The sequence below is a fragment of the Hirundo rustica genome, chromosome 1 (assembly GCF_015227805.2).
Source record: "Hirundo rustica isolate bHirRus1 chromosome 1, bHirRus1.pri.v3, whole genome shotgun sequence".
Taxonomy (NCBI): domain Eukaryota; kingdom Metazoa; phylum Chordata; class Aves; order Passeriformes; family Hirundinidae; genus Hirundo; species Hirundo rustica.
In genome coordinates, this window is record NC_053450.1 from 154002888 (window position 1) to 154023655 (window position 20768).

At 46.6% G+C, this 20768-nt stretch overlaps 1 protein-coding gene across 4 annotated transcripts in view; it reads right to left on the bottom strand.

Annotated features, from left to right (window-relative positions):
• Positions 1–20768, bottom strand: part of OBSCN (obscurin, cytoskeletal calmodulin and titin-interacting RhoGEF) — a 178036-nt gene that overhangs the window by 149949 nt on the left and 7319 nt on the right. For all 4 annotated transcript variants that reach the window (XM_040077845.2, XM_040077838.2, XM_040077829.2 and 1 more), the window contains exons 2-8: positions 19145–20289; positions 13394–13663; positions 10707–10967; positions 7632–7934; positions 6325–6591; positions 5221–5496; positions 1770–2042 (exon numbers count right to left, since the gene is read on the bottom strand). In XM_040077845.2, coding sequence (XP_039933779.1) covers positions 1770–2042; positions 5221–5496; positions 6325–6591; positions 7632–7934; positions 10707–10967; positions 13394–13663; positions 19145–20276 — 2782 coding nt within the window. In that variant the 5' untranslated portion in view covers positions 20277–20289. The remainder of the gene's footprint in view (positions 1–1769; positions 2043–5220; positions 5497–6324; positions 6592–7631; positions 7935–10706; positions 10968–13393; positions 13664–19144; positions 20290–20768) is intronic.

Here is a 20768-nt window from a genome sequence, read left to right on the forward strand (position 1 = left end):
GACCACCCCCAGACTGTGCAGTGCTGCTTCTCAGCGCTCTGGAAAATTTTTATGGTGACACATGAAACAAGGAGGAAGCTGCCCTGGCTAAGGTGTTGTTAGCAAGTTGTTACTCAATCCCTGTTCACCAAAAGGTTTGTGGGGATGGGACAAGGGATAATGGCTTCACACTGCCAGAGGGCAGGGTTAAAAGCGATATTAAGAATAAACTCTTGCCTTGAGGGTGGGAATGCTCTGGCACAGGGTGCCCAGAGAAGCTGTGGCTGCCCCTGGATCCCTGGAAGTGTCCAAGGCCAGGTTGGACAGGGCTTGGAGCAGCCTGGGATAGTGGAAGGTGTCCCTGCCCTTGACAGGGGGTGGAACAGAATGATCTTTAGTGTCCCTTCCAACCCAAACCTCTCTGCGGTTCTATGATTTAGCAGACACCAGTTTTCTTTGCCTCAGTCATGTGATGCTTTGTCTCAGGAGCCACAGGTGAGGTTCACCCAACCTGCCCATGGCCAGCAAAATTTTATACCAAGCTCAGGCAATCCTCTGTACCTGATGCTCAGACAAAGGCACAACCAGAACACTCCTAAAATCCATCTGAGACAGCTCTAATCAGACATATAAATCAGACTGCACAAACTGCCTTTTGAGGGGTCAGTCTGGGCAGAGACTGGCTGGCTCTTTCAGACCAGTTTTTCAATGGGTAAAGTCAGGGACTGGAAATTACACTCCAAGAGAAATTGCACAACGTTGGATTCTCAGAAGAGAGCTGGAGGTGAGATGCAGAGTGAATAACTGAGTAAACACTGGCTGGAAGCTGGAAGCACTCCCTCCAGCTCACTAAATACTGCAGGAATCCCTCAAGACAAGAGCTGTCCTAAATTAATCAGCTTTGCTGAGTCTTTAGTTAGCTCATGGACAGCATCAGGACAACCTGAATATTCCATTACAGGTCACAAGCACTCTGTGGTGACTTCTCTTTAATTGCACTGTACTGCAGACGTGCCAGAAGAAGCTTTCAGGAGAGTTTCAATCTTAAATTTGGGACCAGGTTAAAAATTAGAGTCCAGGCACGAGCCAGAAAACCCCATTTAGAAGAAAAGTTCCCACAAACATGCAAGTGGAATCAGCTGAATTTCACAGATATTGAGTTTCACAGATGAATCCTTGTGTCATTTTATACTCTGGCTCCATCCTGGGCTGGAATGCAGTGGTGACAAGCATTTCTCTTCTGGGCTTGACCTGACAACCACGTGCTTTGTGTGATGGGCACGTGACACGGACTGATGGAGTGGCTCACAGCACCACAGGGAGTGATCTCTGAGACCACAGTGTCCTTTGGGAACAGCAGGAGATGGTTAACTCTCAACATCGGGAGCTGAACTTCTCAAAGGAGGGGACATGGCTGTCACAGCAAGACTTTGAACCCCTGAGCAAGGTGGTCCTAAAAAGATGAACATGCTGAGCTAAAAGATCAAAGGCCAGATGTGGCTGCCAGCTGCTCAGCCAGCATCATGTTTGGGGTTTGTGCTCCAACCCCAGAAAAATCTTGAGCTGACTCAAATCAATCACAGCATCATTACATTATCTGCCCATGCTCTGGGTTTGCATCAGGATCACAACAATGGTCAGAATCTCAAAGGAAGGGTCAGAATCTCTGAAAGTGTTGAGCAACCTTGGCCCAAAAATATCTGTCAATTTATAAGGCAGGAAAATTCTAAAGAACAAAATCCTGCGTTTCTTGCACAGTCTCTGATCCCATACTTGCAGCACAAACTTACCTGAGACTTTTAAATCAAAGGTAAGAGTGTCATCCCCGACTTTGCAGGTGTAAGTTCCTTCATCTTCTTTCGTCACAGCCAAAGCCACAAGCTTGTGCAGTTTCCCTTTGTCTTCCATGGTGAATTTCTTGCTGGCTGTGATTTCCTTCCCATCTTTGTACCACTTCACCATGATGTTGGCCTCGGAGGTCTCAGACACAAACTCAGCCTGTTTCCCAGCGATGGCCTTGACAACTCCTCCAGTTTTCTCTTTGTTTACAAAGTTTGCAAGTGCTGAAAGAAAACACGGACACAGCTCGGGTAAAGAACTCTGTGCACGTCACATTGACATCTACATGAGGTATTCATTTATCATAACACCAAATCTATTTATTTAATTATGGATCTAATGACTAGATTCCAAAGCAGAAGCAGACAAATTTCCTACCATATTCCTGATTATCCCATGTCCAAAAAGCAGAGCACATAGACGGCACAAGAGGCTGAGTCAAGGAGAAGAAGCCCCAGGACACAGCTTTAAAATAATATATTAAGAGAAGTGAGAAAAGAAATTAACTGGAGGTAAAGCCAGGAAGGTTATTTAATCATTATATTGTAACCTCCTGGCAAACAAATTGACTCTAGAAGAGGTTAAAATATAACCTAGATAAATTAAATTACATAAAATTAATAATCTATATGGATATCTCATAGGACCAAGATGAAAAGAAATTTATTCCTGGAAGTTAACTGAAGCATAGAAAATAAACAATAAATCTGGCATCATGTTAACATGGAGTGAAGTAATTGAGCCACCAATTGCCTCAAAGCAAAATATTCAAACCCCCACCAATATCCAAATTTAAACGGGGAAGGCCTAAGACATTTCTTTCCCAGCATTACTGAAACTCAGTCCACAGTTTAAAAGTTGTGGGAGGAAGAAGAGGGAGATGAGTTCATTCATTCACCTTTCCCTTCCCCAGAAAACCAGAGTGAAAAATACAGCCAGAGCAGCCCGAAAGAGGCGTCTCAGGTGTCCCTTGTCACCACGGGAGGTCATGTGTCGGGGGGTGCCTGGCACGTGGAGCTCAGGGCAGAGCAGGCACTGCAGTGACAAATGGCAAGCGCATTTCTGGCTGGTTTGGGCAGGAGGCCCAGGGAGTGACACAGGGGCCGTGGCTTGGCGCGGTGGCCCCTCGGCAGCCACGTGACGCCCGTGTGCCATTTACAGCTGACCTGCTCCTCAAATGGTTCCCCAGCTCCCTGTGGCTGATAAAACATGCTCACGATGGAAGGTAAGATATTGAAACAGCGTTTTGTGAGGCTCATCCCACCGAGGATGAGAGGTACCAAAGGTGATCCTCCAGGAGCCAAGCTGTAAACAGCAGACATTTAAATTGTTGGACAGGCTACAAAAACACAGCTTGTCAATGCAGATTTTAAAATAATAACACTGGTTACTCATTTGGTAGTCAGACTACAATGAAAAACACATGGGAACATCCATCAATTAAATGTGGGTAGAACAGTCAGCATGAAAAATTACGCTAAAGGGGCAGAGCAAGAGAGAAAAAATCAAAATTAGGAGCAGGCGCCAATTGTCAATAGAACTTCCTCTATGTATAGATTTAGTCACATCTTAATTTTTTTTTTTTTTTCAGCTCTGTCAGGTTTGGTCTTTGAAACAACTGAACAGGTTGTCAAATGGGAAAAAAAAACCCCACAATATTATCTGGTTCTGTTGTTTCTACAGAGATCAGGGAGGGTGAGGTGCCAGCAGAGCGTGACGATGAAACACCTCAGACTTACTCCAAGCAGAAACAGTGTGATCATTGCTGGCGGGAAGGTGAGGCTGAGCTGTGGGACAAAACATGGAAATCAAATGGATTTACAGAGTGAACTTGCCAGTTCAACGAAAAATAGACACTGAAATCCCCCAGTCTTGTTGGAAATGATGCAAAGTTTAATTTTTTTTTTTTTTTTTTTTTTTTTTTTTTTGGTATAACTTTAGTCAGGGGTTTTATTCGCCTTTGTCCTGGGGGAGAGGATTTGAAGTTTCTTTCCACTCGAGGCCTGATGAGCTTAACATCTCAACAGCCTGGGGGTAGCACAGAAGATATAAAAAAGATAACCACCATTAATGAACATCAGCTCCAGACTTCCCCCCTGGCCTGGTCAGAGACACCTGGTCTCTGAAAAGATCAATAACAAAGAATGAGACCCCAATTAGCATCGAAGGGAAAGAGATCAATAACTAGTAGGAAACCAAATACTAAGAACTGTATAATTTGGGGCCAGTGAACATTGAACCAATTAATTTCTCTGGGTTTTGACTGCATAAGTATGTGAAAAATCTAGTAAATGTCATGTGTGGTGGAATGATTTTCTCTGCACGACCCTGTGGATGAAATTATTTCTGTTGCACATCCTGGCCAGAAATAAAGTGATGCCTTGATTCTCTAACACTAAAAAATGTTGTTGGAGGGTTTTTGGCTTTCCCTCGCTTTTGGTGACAGTCTGACAACAGGCTGGACTGGCCTGGAGTAAGAATGTGTGCTCTGAGCCTCAGATCAGCAGACATCTGATGATCCATGTGAGGAACAGTCTGGGGATAGAATGGGTTTTAGGCAAAATCTGGTCACCTTCAAGGCAGAGACAGCTTTGCTTTAGTTCATAAAATCTTGCGGAGATGGAAAGATTTGCAACAAGGTTTAATGATGATGGTTTCAGGGTAAAGATAGAAATGCCATGAAAAGAACATTAAAAAAAAAAAAAAAAAAAAGGCAGCTGTAAAACAGTGCTGGTTCAAGAAATATCAAAATAAAATACCATCTTGCTGTTTTTTCTATGCATCTGAACACCTTGTAAAAACAGGAAGGGGTTAAGTCATCCAGGGTGGCCTGGAAAGGTCTATTCTTATGCACCACAGTGTTGAAAGAAAAGAACAAAAATAATCCTCAAAATAATAATAATAATTTTTAAAAACCCACAACCCCCCGGTGAAAAACCAATAACAACAACAACAACAACAAAAAAATCCAAAAATGCCAAGATGATGATCCTGTACAATCAGAACTGTAATCAGAGCTGAAGTCTCTCTTCAGTGACTTGTCTGATGTCACACTGCAATTGCGGGACAGACACGGGGTCCCGTGTCACATCCCGCCCCTGGGGCTGGATTTCTTTACCTCAAGAGCACTTTTCCCTACCCACCACTTGCCTTCACAAAATTACACCAAACTGGCATTTTGATATTCCCTGGAATATCAAGATGCCACAATTGGAGCAAAAGCACAGCTCCTACCCCTTTTCCAGTTGCTGTATTTGCTCCCCAGTTCTGCTGTGGGACCACACTACCGAGGCTGGATGTTGGTGGGCGATTACCAGACTCCCTCCCTTTGTGTGCCTTGGTGGCCCCATCGGTTTAGGGCAGGAACATCAGCAGTGCAGAGCAGCCCAGACAGCAGCTTACCTTTCACTGAGAGCTGATAAAGCATTTTATCCCCTTCGCAGACACACTCGTAGACTCCAGTGTCCTCCTCGGCAGCGCTGCAGATTTTCAGGATGCGCCTCTTCCCCACAGCTTGGAACTCGTATTTTTCACTGGCCTTGAGCTCCTTCCCGTCTTTCATCCACTTTACGGTGGCCTCTGTGTCCGAAAGCTCGGCCTGGAGTTTGGCTTCCTGCCGCAGCCGAGCGGAGACTTTTTCTACCTCTTTGCTCTTGTTGGTGAATCTCACTGCAGCTCCTGCCAGGATGAGAGACTTTGTTATTTGGAGTTATATCACAATAACTTAAACCCAAGACAGGTCTGCTGTAGACTGAGATCTCTGAAGGTGTTAGATCCTGTTCCTGCCCTCATGCTCATGTCAATACTGTGCCTTCCTCTCCAGTTCAGAAAACCTGATCTGTTTTTATTGCCAGAGTCACCAAGAAAAAAAACCACATTTTTTTCTACTGATAAATAATGCTCTAAACATGCTTCTGCAGAGATCTTCTCCCAAGGCAAGCACATCCTTCCAGAATAAAGGATTCATTCTGAATTCATTATGTTTTCCCTTGCAGTGTGGTAGGTACAGATGTTACTGTCATTTCATAGAGGAAACCTTGATCTTAAATCAAGCATACATTCCAGCATACTAACTTATATATCCCACACATGGTGGACTAAAAAACCTACTAGAAAAGCTTTGTTAGTAATGAATGCTCTTTTACTTTTGAAAGAATGTTACAGTCAAAGAGACTGGTCAAACCTGGAGCTGAAATTACAACTTTAAGGTGAATTAGTGGCAGATTTGGCAACAGAATCCACCGACAGATGGTTGTGAATGATATAAATTTGACAGAAATTTGTGAGCTGATGTGAAGCAGTCTAGTTCGGATACCACCAGCTGGCCAGATCAACTCACTCTGAGCTGTCAATGTGAGGTCATTACCAGGACACACATTAATCACATGACACAATTCCAGGTGCTTCCCACAGACCAAGGAAAGCCTCCAGCTCCAATTTTAATCCTCAAGTCCCAACAACCACCCCTTGACTGGGAGAAGAATGGGCAGCAATGACAATAAATACCTCTCACTCTCATCTTGGTGCTGGTCTCAACGTCGTTGGCAACAAATTTCACTTCTGCCCCATCATCTTTCTTGGTGACATTTTTTATGACCAGGGTGTGAGTGGTTTGGGTTCTGTTAATGATGTAGGTCTCATTTTCCTGTAAGACTTTGCCATTCAGGTACCAAGTGCCAGAACTTGTCTTGGTCAGATCAACAGTGAACAGGGCATCTCCTCCAGGTGCAACTTCCGCTGTTGTCAGGGGGTTTTTCACAGCCAGGATGGGTTCTAGGGAAGAACAGCACACACCTCTGAGACCAAGGCTGCCATGCTGGAGGATACCTCATCTCAGGAACCCAATTGTCAGGGTAAACAAGAGGTGAGAATAAATTAATTCAGCCTTATACAATTCTCATGAGCTGAAGGAAATGCATGGTTGGTCTAAAGGATTTGTTTCCTTCAGCTGCAGGTAACTGACCTCTGGAGTCCTGTTTTTGCAGGTCTTTTTTTTTTTTTTTTTTTTTTTTTTTTTAATCCCTAGAATGTGTAAAGGCATAGGCCAGAAACACCAAAGTCCCCTACAAGTGTGTTTATTGAATAGCCAATATTATTCTTATACTTCAGAAGGAGGGGCTTCTAGATATCCCTGTGAGTCAGTTCTAGATATTGTAGGACAATACAGGCACGTTCAGACAATGAGGGACAAGGATGACACAATCACAAGACACAGCATGATCAAAGTCTGCGTGGGTCTTCAGTATCTGTACAGATATTTTCTAGTGCAGTGATTCAGAGGAAGAGGAAATCCCATTGCACCCAATGATTCTATGGGCATATTGGCACCCTAGAAATAAAGAAAAACCCCTGGATTTCTCCTAGGAGCTCTTAGATTGAAGAGAAACTGGCTGGAACTTGGTGTTCATGATCACCTCCAAACATTCTACGTGCAAGATTGATATCTCATGTCTATATATTAAAAATTGTACCATAAGGCCATCTCAATGTTTCTTTCCACTGCAGGTACAGAAGCTTTTACAGGTTTAAGGTCCACAGCAGGGAGCTCTGCCTCTCCCACAGCCTGATGTGGGACATTGGAACATAAACACACCCACAGCTCTACCACAGAAACCCAACCACCATCACTGGGGCGGTTCTGGACTTTTCCTTCCTCCCTTTGGTGAAGGCCAGCGGTTCACACGAGGCAGGAGAACCAGCAGTAAAGGCAAAGAGGATTTGCTGGGCAATTGCTCCATCCTCAAAGCCACGGGAAACGTTTTCAAGGCACCCGCCTGTCCGATCACCCCATTTTGTGCCGGTTCCGTGCTCACCGAGGTGCAAGCTCCCAGGGAATTCCAGGTAGGGGCTCTGTCCGTAGGCGTTGACTGCAGACACTCTGAACTGGTAGTCAGCCTCTTCTGACAGGTTGCTCACGGTGAGCTCGGGGCCGGGGACGTGGGACTCGTGGCACCTCACCCAGGTGAAGCCGGTGAGCTTCTTGCGCTCCACGATGTATCCGTCGATTGGAACGGGCCGGTCCATCCTCGGAGGGGACCATGCCAGTGTCACTGAGGTTTCTGTTTTATTTTTCACCACAGGGTCAGCTGGGGGTTGGGTGGGAGGTTTTTTGGGAGCTGTGCAAGGGAAAGAAACAGAACAAAACAGAGCAGTAAGTCATATCAGAGTGGAAAGGTCAAAATAGCTTACGCTGGAGTAAAAGTTCATCTTGCTTAATAAGCCTCCATAAAACATTGATGTGAGATGAAAAAGCAAGAGAACAGATGGAAAATGCTTTGAAGCTGCTTTACACAAAGATCACAGAATCATTATTGCCCCAGATCAAGTCTGAACTTTGATGTCCAATACTTGTATTGCGCAGCTAAACATACGTGATTTCTACACAATATTAAAACTGTCAACACAACCAGTGAGCCTTCAACCAACATTTTGTAGGCTTACATCTTCAGTGCTGGATACAGACCCACACTTCCGCCCTGCACAGCTCCTGGACAATGCAGACCAACACACAGCTTCTTATTTTCACTCGGAAGATGGGTAAAACCATCAGCAAAGTTGTTCAGATCTTTTAAGAGTCATGGAGAGCTAAATTTGTCGCACAGACTTGGATATTCCCTGCTGCCTCTTTCATCTGGGTATCTGTCCTGCTCCTGAATTTTATATTATCCCCCACACAGAAGCTGTAACTTTGTCTCCCAAGAGTGATATTGTTTGGGATCTTTGTTTTACTAATTTATGCAGAACCAGCTTTTGGGATTGGGGAATTAAGTTCAAAAGGAAATGACATGAAGACATGTGCCCACCATTAGAACCTGCTATTGAGGAGATGTGGCTATTTTATGGTGCCTGAGACTACAAATATATTCTTGCAGGTATTTGCATAATGAATATTTATTTTCACCTTTTCATTCCTCTTGAACCCTTTAGAGAAGGCTCAAGTCCCATCAGGACTATTCACTACATGCTGCCACTGATATGGTCAAGAGGAATTATCTGATATGCTCCAGTTACACCTCTACTGACATGGCACAGGATTAATTTCACTTAATTTTGGCTATATGAAAGGTGTCTGGGTTAAGTCTGTCAACCAGATTCCAGCTGTGATCCCATGAACAGCACACTCAGGAGCAATTAATCCAATTTAAAGAAGGTGTGGGAGATGGGTGAAAAAATCACACAGAGGACATACTCAAGAATTCCTGACTGTAGATGGAGTCTGTGGATGAGCCAAAACTAAAAACTGAGCTCTGGGACAACTGATCACCTTTCTGCCTCAGTTTCCCCATCTTTAAAATGGGCATGGTAACAATGCAAGATGACAAATGACACACAAACATTGTCTGCACATTATAAAAGATATCAGAACAGCCACCACCAACCTCACCCAGCTAATTGAAAAAGATGTGGACATAGTACACAGGATTCTCCAAGCAGTAAATCTGATACACACAAAGTGTAAAAATAGGAAATCTCGACACGATACGCTTTTCCTTCCTTACATAAATAGACACAGAAGTGTTTTGGGGTGCACAGTTACCAGCCTGTCAGTAACTGCTGGTCACAGATAGATGTCAAAGGTCCCAGTTAGGGTAACATTAAGCTGAACACTAAGCCCTGGAATGAGATCTCCTGACCTTGCCACCAGAAATTGTAATGTAATATTTTCTCCAGCAATACCTGTTTGTGGGACGGCAGCTTCTTATAATTTCTATCCCATGAATCAACTCTTTCTTCATAATTTAAACAGCAGAGTCTGAAATCAAACTGAACTTTATTGTTCCCATTGCAGAGGCCCTTGTTTGGATGTTACAGCTTTACAAATACCTTAGAAACTGTCACAAAGCCAAATGTGACACTTTGTTCATTTTAGTTCAGTGGCATGAGAATGCCCAAACCAAGTTTAGATAACACAGCCTTTGCATATCTTTTAAATAAAAGATTCCATTTTGTCATGGACCGATCGCAGTGGTGCAAGAAAAGAAGAATTACTCTTCCCAAATTGTGACTGAAGTGGATGATTTGTTCATACATGAACCAGAACTGCAACAGAGCCAGAAATCATGTGTATTTTTGTCTTAAATAAAGCAAATTTTGCCTGGTAAATGCAGTGTCATCAAAATAAAGCCAAATAAAATTAGGCAACTTCACCAAAATTTTATTGCAGGCCTAGTCTTGATGATGCTGCACCTGCTGCTACTGCTCTGTCAAGTTTGTGCCATGCTCTTTCCCCAGCACTGCCTTTACCCAGGGAAACTGTGGATGCTCCATCCCTGGAAGTGTTCAAGGCCAGACTGGACACAATGGAAAGTGTCCTCTGCCAAGGAAGACACTTTCCATTAGATCAAGATTCTCAGGCCAAGCAAGAATCGATCAAGAATCAATTATTGATTGACCTGAGAATATTGATCTAATGGAAAGTGTCTGTGCCCACAGCATAGGATGATCCCATCCAACTCAACCCAACCCGCTCCACAACCCTACAGATATTCTCTCTGTTTTGATCTCCACAAACCTCTCATAACACTCACGGTCAGGCTGTTGGCTTTTTGTGGTAGACATTCATCAATCACAAGGTTGGAAGAGACCTTCAAGATCATCAAGTCCAACCCAGCTCCAACACCTCAACTAAACCATGGCACCAAGTGCCACATCCAGTCTGTCCTTAAACACATCCAGAGATGGTGACTCTGGACAGGCCATTCTAGTACTTCATCACTCTCTCCATGAAGAGCTTTTTCCTAATATCCAACCTATATTCCCCTTGACATCAAACCTTCAACTGCTTTTGGACACCAAAATTATCACGGTGGCAACTTGAAACAACAGCGCTGCCACGGGAGCAGCCACGGGAAGACACAACACCAAGGCCGAACAAAAGAGAAGCTTACTGGTCACAGTGAACTGGGTAGAAGTCCTGCTTTCATCGGCCAGGAAGGCAATCTCACCAGCATCTTCCATCCTACACTCCCGGATGGTCATGGTGTGCTGTTTGCCAGAGTGCGTGATGGAGATTCGGTCGCTGGGTTTCACTTCCTCTTTGTTTTTCAGCCACCGGATGTTCTGGCAGTCGTTGTCCAGCTCCACGCAGAAGGTGGCTGTGTCGCTGACAAAGACTGCAGTTTTCCGCGGAAGTTTTTTGATGATGTTCCCTTCAAATAACGAAATAACCATTGTCAGTCAAACGGCAGATATTAAAAGTTTTGGCAACACCAGACCATCCAGACTGAAACAGGTCCAGTCCACACCCAATCAAAACATTACAGACACCATGCAGATTTTTTTTTTTTTTGAAAATAAATTCCGAGGCTCTGAGTCACACAGAACAGATGACCCCAAGGACTCATTTTGGCCTTCAAAGAGAGAAAAGCAAATCTCTTTTGACTGCAGTCACTCAGGCTTTTTCTCTACCAAGCAGAGCCAGTTGCTAGTAAACACAAAATACACATGGCTATGGATGAGAATAGATTTAACAGCTTTCACTGCCCACATATGCTGGGAATTCAAATTAAATCTTTGCTGAAGTAGGTCAGTCTTAAGCCAGACAGGTCTCTCCTTTACCTTTAGGATTTCACCTTCATCAAAAAAGTAACCAACATAACAAACATGGCAGACACAAAAGTTACCTGAATTAATGAGAAAAACACAGAAAATCTCAGGTTTCTTCTTAGCTTCAACACAGAAATTCACATTGAATGAATTTTTATGTCCTTTCCAAGTGACTGTGATTATCGTCATTTACTAGGATAACCTCAAAGCTATGAGATGTGACTGTTCACAGAAAAGATTGGACAAACCATGAGGAGACCACCCCAAATGACCAACAGTGACTGGCTCCAGCTCCAGAGCAGTCCCTGAGGGGTGAAAGAGGCTTCACCCAGAGCTGTTTAATGAACAGCAGTGCTGAACTCCCTCATGAAGCAACAGATCAAGCACGGGTTTCACCACAAGATTCAAGACCTGTTTCTCTGCTTATCCTCCTCCTTGACCTCTCTGCCCTCAGCAGTATCTTCTTCCCGCAGCCCTTTACCTCCAGCCAAGCTCTCACATTGTTCCAACCCCACGTTGCTCTCTCCAATGCCCTCCCAGGGCAGGCACAAGGCTCATCCAGGAGGGCTCTGCCTCCTTTCCCCTCCAGAGAGCTCCACCTGGCTCAGTCACTCTCTTTTGGATAGAACATACCACTGTAGCACAAACAAGTGAAAAAAAAAAACAGCTGCCCTGCTGGGACCAAACACATTTACAGGGGTGGGATGGTCCAGACCTAAAGGAAGGTACAACAAAAAGATGGCAGTCTGAGCTCTCCCAAGTCTGTGGACTAAGTTTTCCCTTTTCCCAAAAGGAATTTGCACGAGGATGCACATTATCCACCTGTCTCATAGCAATTTATATATGAAGAACACCTTCTGGTTCCACTGGGAATATATTCAGGCTTCAAATGAGCCAGAATAAGATTGATCCTGCAGCTGTGACAATCTCCGGTGCCTGAAGCTCTGGGGTTTGTGTCTACTCACCGAGAGACACTCACACCTACTCCCACTTCAGTCTGAACCACCAGACTCAGGACACTTGGACACGGCCATCCACACTTTGTCCTTTCCTTGAACCCTTTCTAAATCCCAAGAACAACTCAAGCCACCTGGGATTTTGGGCCATGGATGTGTTTTGCAATCAAAACCATGCTGGTGCTGACTGCAGCATGCGTCACACCTCTGGCCACACAGCACATCTGCTAAAGCCCCTTTCCATTGTGGTCAGCACCACTCCTGGACAAGAATCACCAGTCTGTTCACTGGACACCAGACAAGAGGTGTGTGACAGTGCCAGGGGACATGTCTGATGCTTGGGGTCATGTTAAGATAATGCCTGAGAATTTAAATTTTATATTTTTTCAGATCCTGTACTGCTTTAGTGTATAACTCTAAAACTCCATAGCCTGTCAACTGCTGTTCTCCCATTTTATCCAGACAAAACATTTCCTCTCTGGGCCTGAAACTCAAGGGCCTCTCACTGCCTCAGGTCCTGAGAGATGTAAACTGGGGGGAGAAAACTTGGAGTAAATGACTTCATTACCTGAAGCTGTAATTGGAGGATTTAACCCCTGGTATGTAAATGGACCAAACTTGTAACTGTATGAAAAATTTGTGACCATTGTCCATCTTGGGTGTAGCCCCTCAGAGGTTTTTGACTGCCCAGGGTGCACCCATTGAAAGCCTTTAATAAATACTCACTTTTATTCTCTTAATCTTTTCTAACCTCTGTTCTAGGTCACCACTCCAAGGCATCGAAGAGAATTCTAGAGGGCCAGGCTACAGCTGAAGGAAACTTCTTTCAGCATGGGTTCCCACTGGGTGACATCTTGTGCAACACAGCCTGTCCCTGCTTTGTAGCCCTGTTCCAGAGACACTGTGGCAGGAGCCCCAGGGATCCACTGACTGTATTTTCACACCATAAGGGACTCAGCTCCTCTTCGGTGCCCACACAGACGGGGTAAATTCTGCTCACAAGGTCAAATCTGGAGCCTCACGTGTGAATCCCACGCTTTTGGCCCACCTGAAATACCGAGAGCCTTTCTTACCTTGGACAGAGAGCTCTGCAATGGTCCTGCTCCCTTCCTTCATCTCACAGATGTAAACGGCATCGTCATCCGTGGTGACGTTCTGGACGGTGAGCCGGCGGTAGGTGCCCTCCTCCTCGATGTTGTACTTCTTGCTCTGCTGGAGCTTGGTCTCCTCCTTGAACCAAGCTGTCTCTGTCCCAGCAACGGGCACTTCACACTGGAAGGTGGCAGATTCCTTCTCCCTCACTTCAAGGTCCTTCAGTTTTGCCTTGAAGGGTATGGTGGGTTCTTAAGAGGGCAAAAACAGGAAGGAGAAATGGGAGTTTATGATGAGAGGAGGTTTAGATGGGAATTTAAGGGAGAAATTCTTCTCTGTGAGAGTGGTGAGGCTCTAACACAAATTGCCCAGAGAAGCTGTGGTTGCCCCGTACCTGGAAGTGACCAAGGAGAGGTTGGAGTAAAAGGCCTTACGAGGAATCCTTCTAGAACTGGTTTAATGACAAACAACCTGGTCATGGGACAGAGCACAGCCAGAAATTCCAAGTGAGCGTGAGCAGCAGAGCTAGTGCAAGAGCCAATGTTTTAAGGGTCTTACAGCAGAAATTAGCTCAACTGAGTGACCTGAAAGGGCACAGAGACTTGTGACAGATGTCAAAGGAAGCACAAAAAGAGGAGTTTTCTGTTCTCCCCACCAGCCCCAAAGGCTCCTCATCAGCTTCTGTCAACGACAATAAAAGAAATTAAGGACAAGCCCCAGCCTCCCAGCTGCCTCAGCCCTCCTCCAGCAGAGGGGCTGCAGTGCTCTGGCTGAGGGCCAAACCCAAGCAGAGATCAAAGCAGCTGTGTGACAGTCAGGGAAGTCATTTCATGAACCGAACAATGTCGAATTCCAGCAGCAGCTGCGCTGTGACATCACCCTGATACCCCAGCCCTAAAGTGGAGAAAGGGGAGCTGGACTGAGGCGGACAGCCGGCGGTCAGGGCCACGGGGTTGGTGCCACAGTCATGTCACACACTTGGAATAGCCAGTGCCGATACATCGCTCATGCTTTGTGAGAGATCATGCCTTGATATGTACCTTCACCTTCCAACAACGGCTGTGCCAGCTCCCAGCTGGTTCTTGTGACTCCATTCTGCCTCACCACCCTCAGAGTAAGGAACTTCTTCCTGACATCTGATATAAACCTCCCCTCTTTCAGTTTAAATAAGGTACCAGACTCTAAGGGCTTGACAGGACACCTGGAAGGAGCAGTGCTGTGGACTACCTTGGTTGTTATCCTGAGGCTCAAACCTGACTGGGAACCCACACAAAATATCCAGGAACAGGAATGTGACAATAACTCACCACGTCAACTTGGTCATGTTTTAAAAAAATCTATTATGCTTAAATACACTTCAGTTTAAGGCAAGTCAAAGTCTTGTCTTGAAAAGCTTTCAGCTATGGTTGCACAGATCTGCTCTGCCCACACCCCAGATGGTGATTAGCCTTTTTTCCTGATTTTTTTATTTTCAGGGTTAGGTGAGTTATTATGACGAAATTCTTTATTCTGAGGGTGGTGAGGCCCTGGCATAGGGTGCCCAGAGAAGCTGGAAGTGTCCAAGGCCAGGTTGGACATTGGGGCTTTGAGCAACCTGGGACAGTGGAAGGTGTCCCTGCCCACGGTAGGGGGTGGAACTGGATGATCTTTGAGATCTCTTCCAAGCCAAACCATTCTGGGATTCTGTGAAGCTAAGCAAGCTTTGATCAGGCAGGAGGGAGGCTGGAGCTGACCCTGGGAACACGCAGACCTGCACAAGGGCCAAAAAGGAACACAAGCTGCACCTGAGAAGCACACAAGTGTACTGCCATACTTGGAGCAGCTGGCCGTGTCATTAACCCCTCTCCCTTTACAGACACTAAGCAGTACCTAAAGTGAAGGGGGAAAAAAAAAAAAAAAAGCTATTCCAGGAAAAAAAATCTTTTAAATGTTCAAGCACAGAAGGGTTGGTTGACTCTTACGAGCTCTTTGCAGTAACAGCAGTGCTCTCCCAGCCAGGGAAAGGCAGTGCAAGGCTATCTTTGGCAGCTTGGGGTCACAGATATCCTCTGAAAACAACTCTGCTTTCGTCCTGCTGACATGTGCACACACGTCTTATCTCCTTCTGAATGGAGCTTCGGAGCAACAGCAGCTGATAAACTGAACTGAAGCCTGGGATGAACCCAGCCCAGGGTTTTTGGGGATGTGAGAGTGGTTCCAAAACCCATCAGCCTTGTCCTCCTCCTGAATGTATCTTCATGCTCTTTACAAGAATGTGCCTGGTCAGGCAGAGGGGGGTTGATTTGGGTCAGGGGACTACAGAAGGACCACAGGTCTCCTGAGAGCAGGCATCCCAAATCATCTGGCCCATAGCCAGCACCACACCCAGGTCAGAGAGGTGCAAATCAGAGAGAAAATGAGAGAGCTGCCAAAACCTGCCCACGGGGAAAAACATGAGAGGCACAGCAGAGCAAAACACCAAGGGGACACAGAGCAAGAGCAGCTCACAGAATTAGCAGGAAACTGCAAGAACTTAGATCAGAGATTAATTTTGCTGCTTATCCTGAGGAGATATTTCTCCAGCTTTTCATAGGCTTTTTTGTTTGGTCCATAGCAAGCAAACTGGCAATGAGATGATGTTATTTTTAAAAAGCAAGTCCTGCTAACACACATTTTGCTAAGAATAGGTGCAGCCTGCAAAGAAGCCCAATGTTTTCTTAACCTTATCAAGGCACATCTGTGCTCTGGACCTCACTTTTTCGCTTGCCTGCATTTCCTCTTTCTTACTGCTGGAATTTTCACACGTATTATTCCAGAGGCAAGTTTTCCATCTGCCTAAAGAAAATTATCCAGGAAAGGTAAGAACATGGAAAATCCTCCCAGTAAGGTCTGGCTAAAGGTGGAGTGACATGCTTCCACCATCTTGAGCCTTTGATCTTCCTAGTTACTGTGCTTTCCAAATTTCCTTTCTACCTCCTCACTTCTCAAGTTGCAATTCTCATTCAGATCTCCAGTATGGACTGTCATGACAGTGACCATCCAAAATCACAACTGATCAGAGGGAGAATAAAGTGGCCTCAGCACCAGGAGGTTTTTCCCATTTCCATCCTGTTTGGCTCACAACCTTTAACCTTCTCATCCAGTATCTGGTTACTTTTTTCAGGGACTCCAGTGAACACGGCTTGGCCCAAGGTGGAGACCTGAATTCTGTTCTCACCAAATTTACACGCAGCCTAGGGAAATCTCCAAAGCCTTCAGGAAACCCAAGCTGGTTATTTATGTTCCTCCAATCCTCCCCACTCCTTGATCTGCCAAAGGTTTATTCTTGGGAAGAATTTCCCCAACTCCCTCTACAGTTCACGTCTCAGTGTATGGATTGTGGTTTTATCTCCATTCCAGGCACATTTCTGAATCTAATCAAGCTTCAGTTTTCCTTAGTTAGGATAGTGATTCTCCGCCCCAAAACCTTCCTTTGTGATTTAAGTCTGATTCACTAAATCTCATTTAGGAACAGCTCAAAAAACTACCCCCTCCTTTTTTTTTCCTTTTTTTTCCTTTTTTTTTTTTTTTTTTTTTTTCCCCAGATCAGTGTTCTTTAAGGAACAAACTCAGCAGACGGTTCACAAATGTTGGGTTCCTGGGTCCCTAGGATCTAGACTGACAGAATATAGGATGCTTTCTATGGATGTGGAAGATCTGTGGAAGTGTTCAAGGCCAGTTTGAACATGGCCCTGAGCAACCTGATCTAGTGAGTGGCATCCCTGCCCATGGCAAGGGGTCAGAACCAGATGTCCTTTAAGGTCCCTCCCAGCCCAAACTGTTCTGATTCTATGATTCTAAGGGTGACTGCTTGGAGAATTCAACCTCTCCTACACGGCTGAGCAAAGAGAAGTTTGCATGACAAGACGATCTCCCTCCCCAAGCCTTGTAGCAGATGAACCAACAGCATCACCAGTGACACAAAGGACAGAATTAAAAGCTTTTTTCACTGCCTGGTCATTCTGACCCATCTTGGGAGGGCTGAGAAGAACTTCTGGCAACACAAAGGAGAATGGTTTATCAGGGCCTAATTATAGCCAACACACGTAGATTTTCCATGGTGGCCTTGGCCTGGACAGGGAGCCAAACGTGGAACAGCGTAAAGAAGAAACAATCCATAAACATTTCCACTCCAGCCTCCTGACTCACAGGCAGCTCTGGACAATGGACAAGGATCAATAACCTTTTCCTGCGCTTGTTCCCAAAGTGGCTGCTTCTCTTGCTTTCCCCACCTCCTTTGGAACAGGTTGCAGCCAAGAGAGCAATAAGATAAACACAGGCAGAGCAGGGGCTGTTGGTTTTTGCAAGTGTTGGGCAGGGAACTGAGCTTAATCCATCCTCAAAGCAATCACCCGCCCAAGGGCAAGGATTGATCTTCAGCTCTGAGTCCCAACTCAGGAGGTAATCACAGCTTTCTGGAACAGGACAAATGCCCTTCCCCACACCACTCAGCACCTCCAAGGGACAGCAATGGGTGGGACAAGTGCCAGTGAGTTCCAGGGATCAGGTGTCACCGATGGACCCAGGGACTGACCACTGATGGGAAAGACCCTGAATGTCAAAGGAGAAGTCCAAAAAAGGGAAAACAGAAAATCAAATAACACCTGAGAGTCTTAAAGATGAGTGTGAAACACAGATAGCTCCTGCTTATTTGGATTTCTAAATTATTTTGCTGCCAGTGAAAAATCATCAGTTTTTACCACTTGAGTGGCAAAATCCTTTGTCTCTGACAGCTCATTTACAGGTGCTGCCTGGGTTGCAAACTGCCTGCTGTCCCCTTGCCAAATGGGAGAGCAGCTGGAAAATTCAGAGCCTCCTGGATTGTTCAAGGCCAGGTTGGAAGGGGCTTGGAGAAACCTGGTTTGGTGGAAGCTGTCCATGCCTGTGGCAGGAGGTTGGAATGAGATGATTGTTAAGATCTCTTCTAATTCAAACCATTCTGGGATTCTGTAAAAACGGTGTGTCACACTTCTGCTGCCATTCTGAAGAACTTGGTCTGACCTTCACAAGTGTGGAGTGACCCTCTGAAGGCAAGTTCTTCACCACTGCCTCCAGCAAACAAAGACATCCCGGACCTGGGAGGTTTTCTGGGAGCATTCAAGGAGCACAGGCTACCCAGCAACTCAAGCTGGGAGAAGGCTGAAGAGCCTGGCAAGAGCAGGGCTACTGGTGGGTCACTGCACAGGAAAACTGAGCTGGACTGTAATTAGAGTTGGAGTAGGTCCCCCAGGGGATCCAAGGCAGCCTGACACGCTCATCTTGTAGGGAGGGGTTTCCACTACTACTGCCAATGGCATGTCTGAGCAAGCCCCAGGGTGGACACAAACCCAGATGTGATTAAAGCCTGGAGGGTGAGACGGGGCATTGGCAGTCACTGACCCAGAGCACGGGAACGGATCTCTTACACCGCTGTACAACCAGGACTGACGGGAGCCTCAGGGATCTCTGCATCCCAGCTGCCCCACCACCAGACAGGTCTCCATCATCCACCCCTGCCTGGCACCTCTTTACTGCTTTTCCTAAAAACTGCCAGCAATGGGAGTCTCTACCCAGGTCTTCTATTCAAGTGCACAAACCCTTTCCACCAGGAGGGGTTTATTCACATCCAAACGCACTCTCCCACAGCAGCTCGGAGGCAGAAGTTTTGTCAAACCCCAGCTCAAGGGTGTGTCCTTGCAGGCACGACCACCCCGGTGAGAACCACAGGCACCCACCTTTGACGGTGACGAGCACGGAGCTGTAGGTCTGCCCCGCCAGGTTGGAGGCCGTGCAGGTGTACAGCCCGTTGTCCGTCTGCTTGCAGAAGAGGATCTTCAGCACAAAGTTCTCCTGGTCATCCTCATAGATGACGTGCCGCCGGCCTTCCAAAATGACCTCGTTGTCCTTCTTCCACACAATCACGGGCTTGGGCTCGCCCGTCACGTAGCAGCTCAGCTTGGCGTGCTTGCCCTCCGTCACGCTGCAGGTGCGTGTCAGCGCCCCGAAAGTGGCGTTGCGGGCGCCTTTGGTCAGCCCCGCCGCCCGCTCGTAATCCCGGGACAGGCTGTAGCCGATGCCGGACAGCCCCTCCACCGCCGAGTAAGACTGGGTGGAGGCCGAGTCAAGAGTCCCGTGGGAGAGGTCCATCTTCCTGATCTCCTCCCGCCTCTTCTGCAGGTGGGACAGCAGGGAGGCCGTCTTGCCGCAGCTGCTGTCGAAGTTGATGCTGCTGCTGCCCGGGTTGGAGGAGCCGTGCGTTTCTACCACCAGCGCGGCCGAGGCGCTGGCGGAGCCGATGAGGTTCTCTGCCCGGCAGGTGTAGGTGCCGCTGTCCCCCAGCTGGGCACACTGGATGGTGAGAGCGTTGGACTCCCCGGCTGACTCGATCTGGAAGCGTCCGGCGTCCGCCTTGTTCCTCAGGTATCTCCCATCCTTCTCCCAGTTCACCGAGAGGGGAGGGCTGCCCTGGACTTTGCATTTGAACATGGCGTCTTCTCCCAAGGTTACTTTGATGTTGGAAGGTTTCTGGATGAAGTAAGGAGCTGACTCTGTGACTGTGGTCTCCTGCCCCACTTTGATGCTGACAGCAGCAAAAGCCTCCCCGATGGTGTTCTTGGCCCGGCAGATGTACTGGCCGCTGTCCTCCAGATTCAGGTCGTAGATGGTTAGCCGATACAAATCCCCATCCTCCGTGGTTTTAAACCTTCCCCCAGACTGGACTGGAAGTTTATCCTTTTCCCAGCTCACCACTGGGATGGGGTTTCCAATGATCTGGCAGCTCAGGGTGGCATCCTTCCCTACGGACACCATAAACGCCTTGGGCCGGGTCAGGAAGCGTGGGACCCCGCTGAGTGAGCTGTAATCCATCCTGGGTTCCTTCCTAAGGAGGGACAGAGAAAAGCGTCAGGAGAGAGCAGGGCAGAGGGAGCAGCCCAAGAACGGTGGTACTCCTCTGGTGTATCAGGGTGTTTGCTGCCTGGAACCCCCATGTCCTCAATGCCCTTCTCAATATGGGTGAGAAGGCCTTGGAATGTTATCGGTCTTGAGGATTTCTTATATTTGAGGTTAATACACTGCTACATAACTTACATTGGAGGTTAATACACTGCTGCACTTCCCCACAGAGCCTCTGGACAAAGTAGAAACTCTTTGGGCTGTTCGTACAGAAGGAGCACAATGGTGCCTTTCATCTGTGGCACTCAGAAGAAAGTGACCTGCACTAAAGCTGTGTGATGGACAGGCTGGTTCTGAAACCAGAAGGAATAAAACGGACACTACATTCTGAGAGAAATTCTGCCCATCAAGACACTGGTTTGGGTTGGAAGGGACCTTGAAGATCATCTCATTCTACCCCCCTGC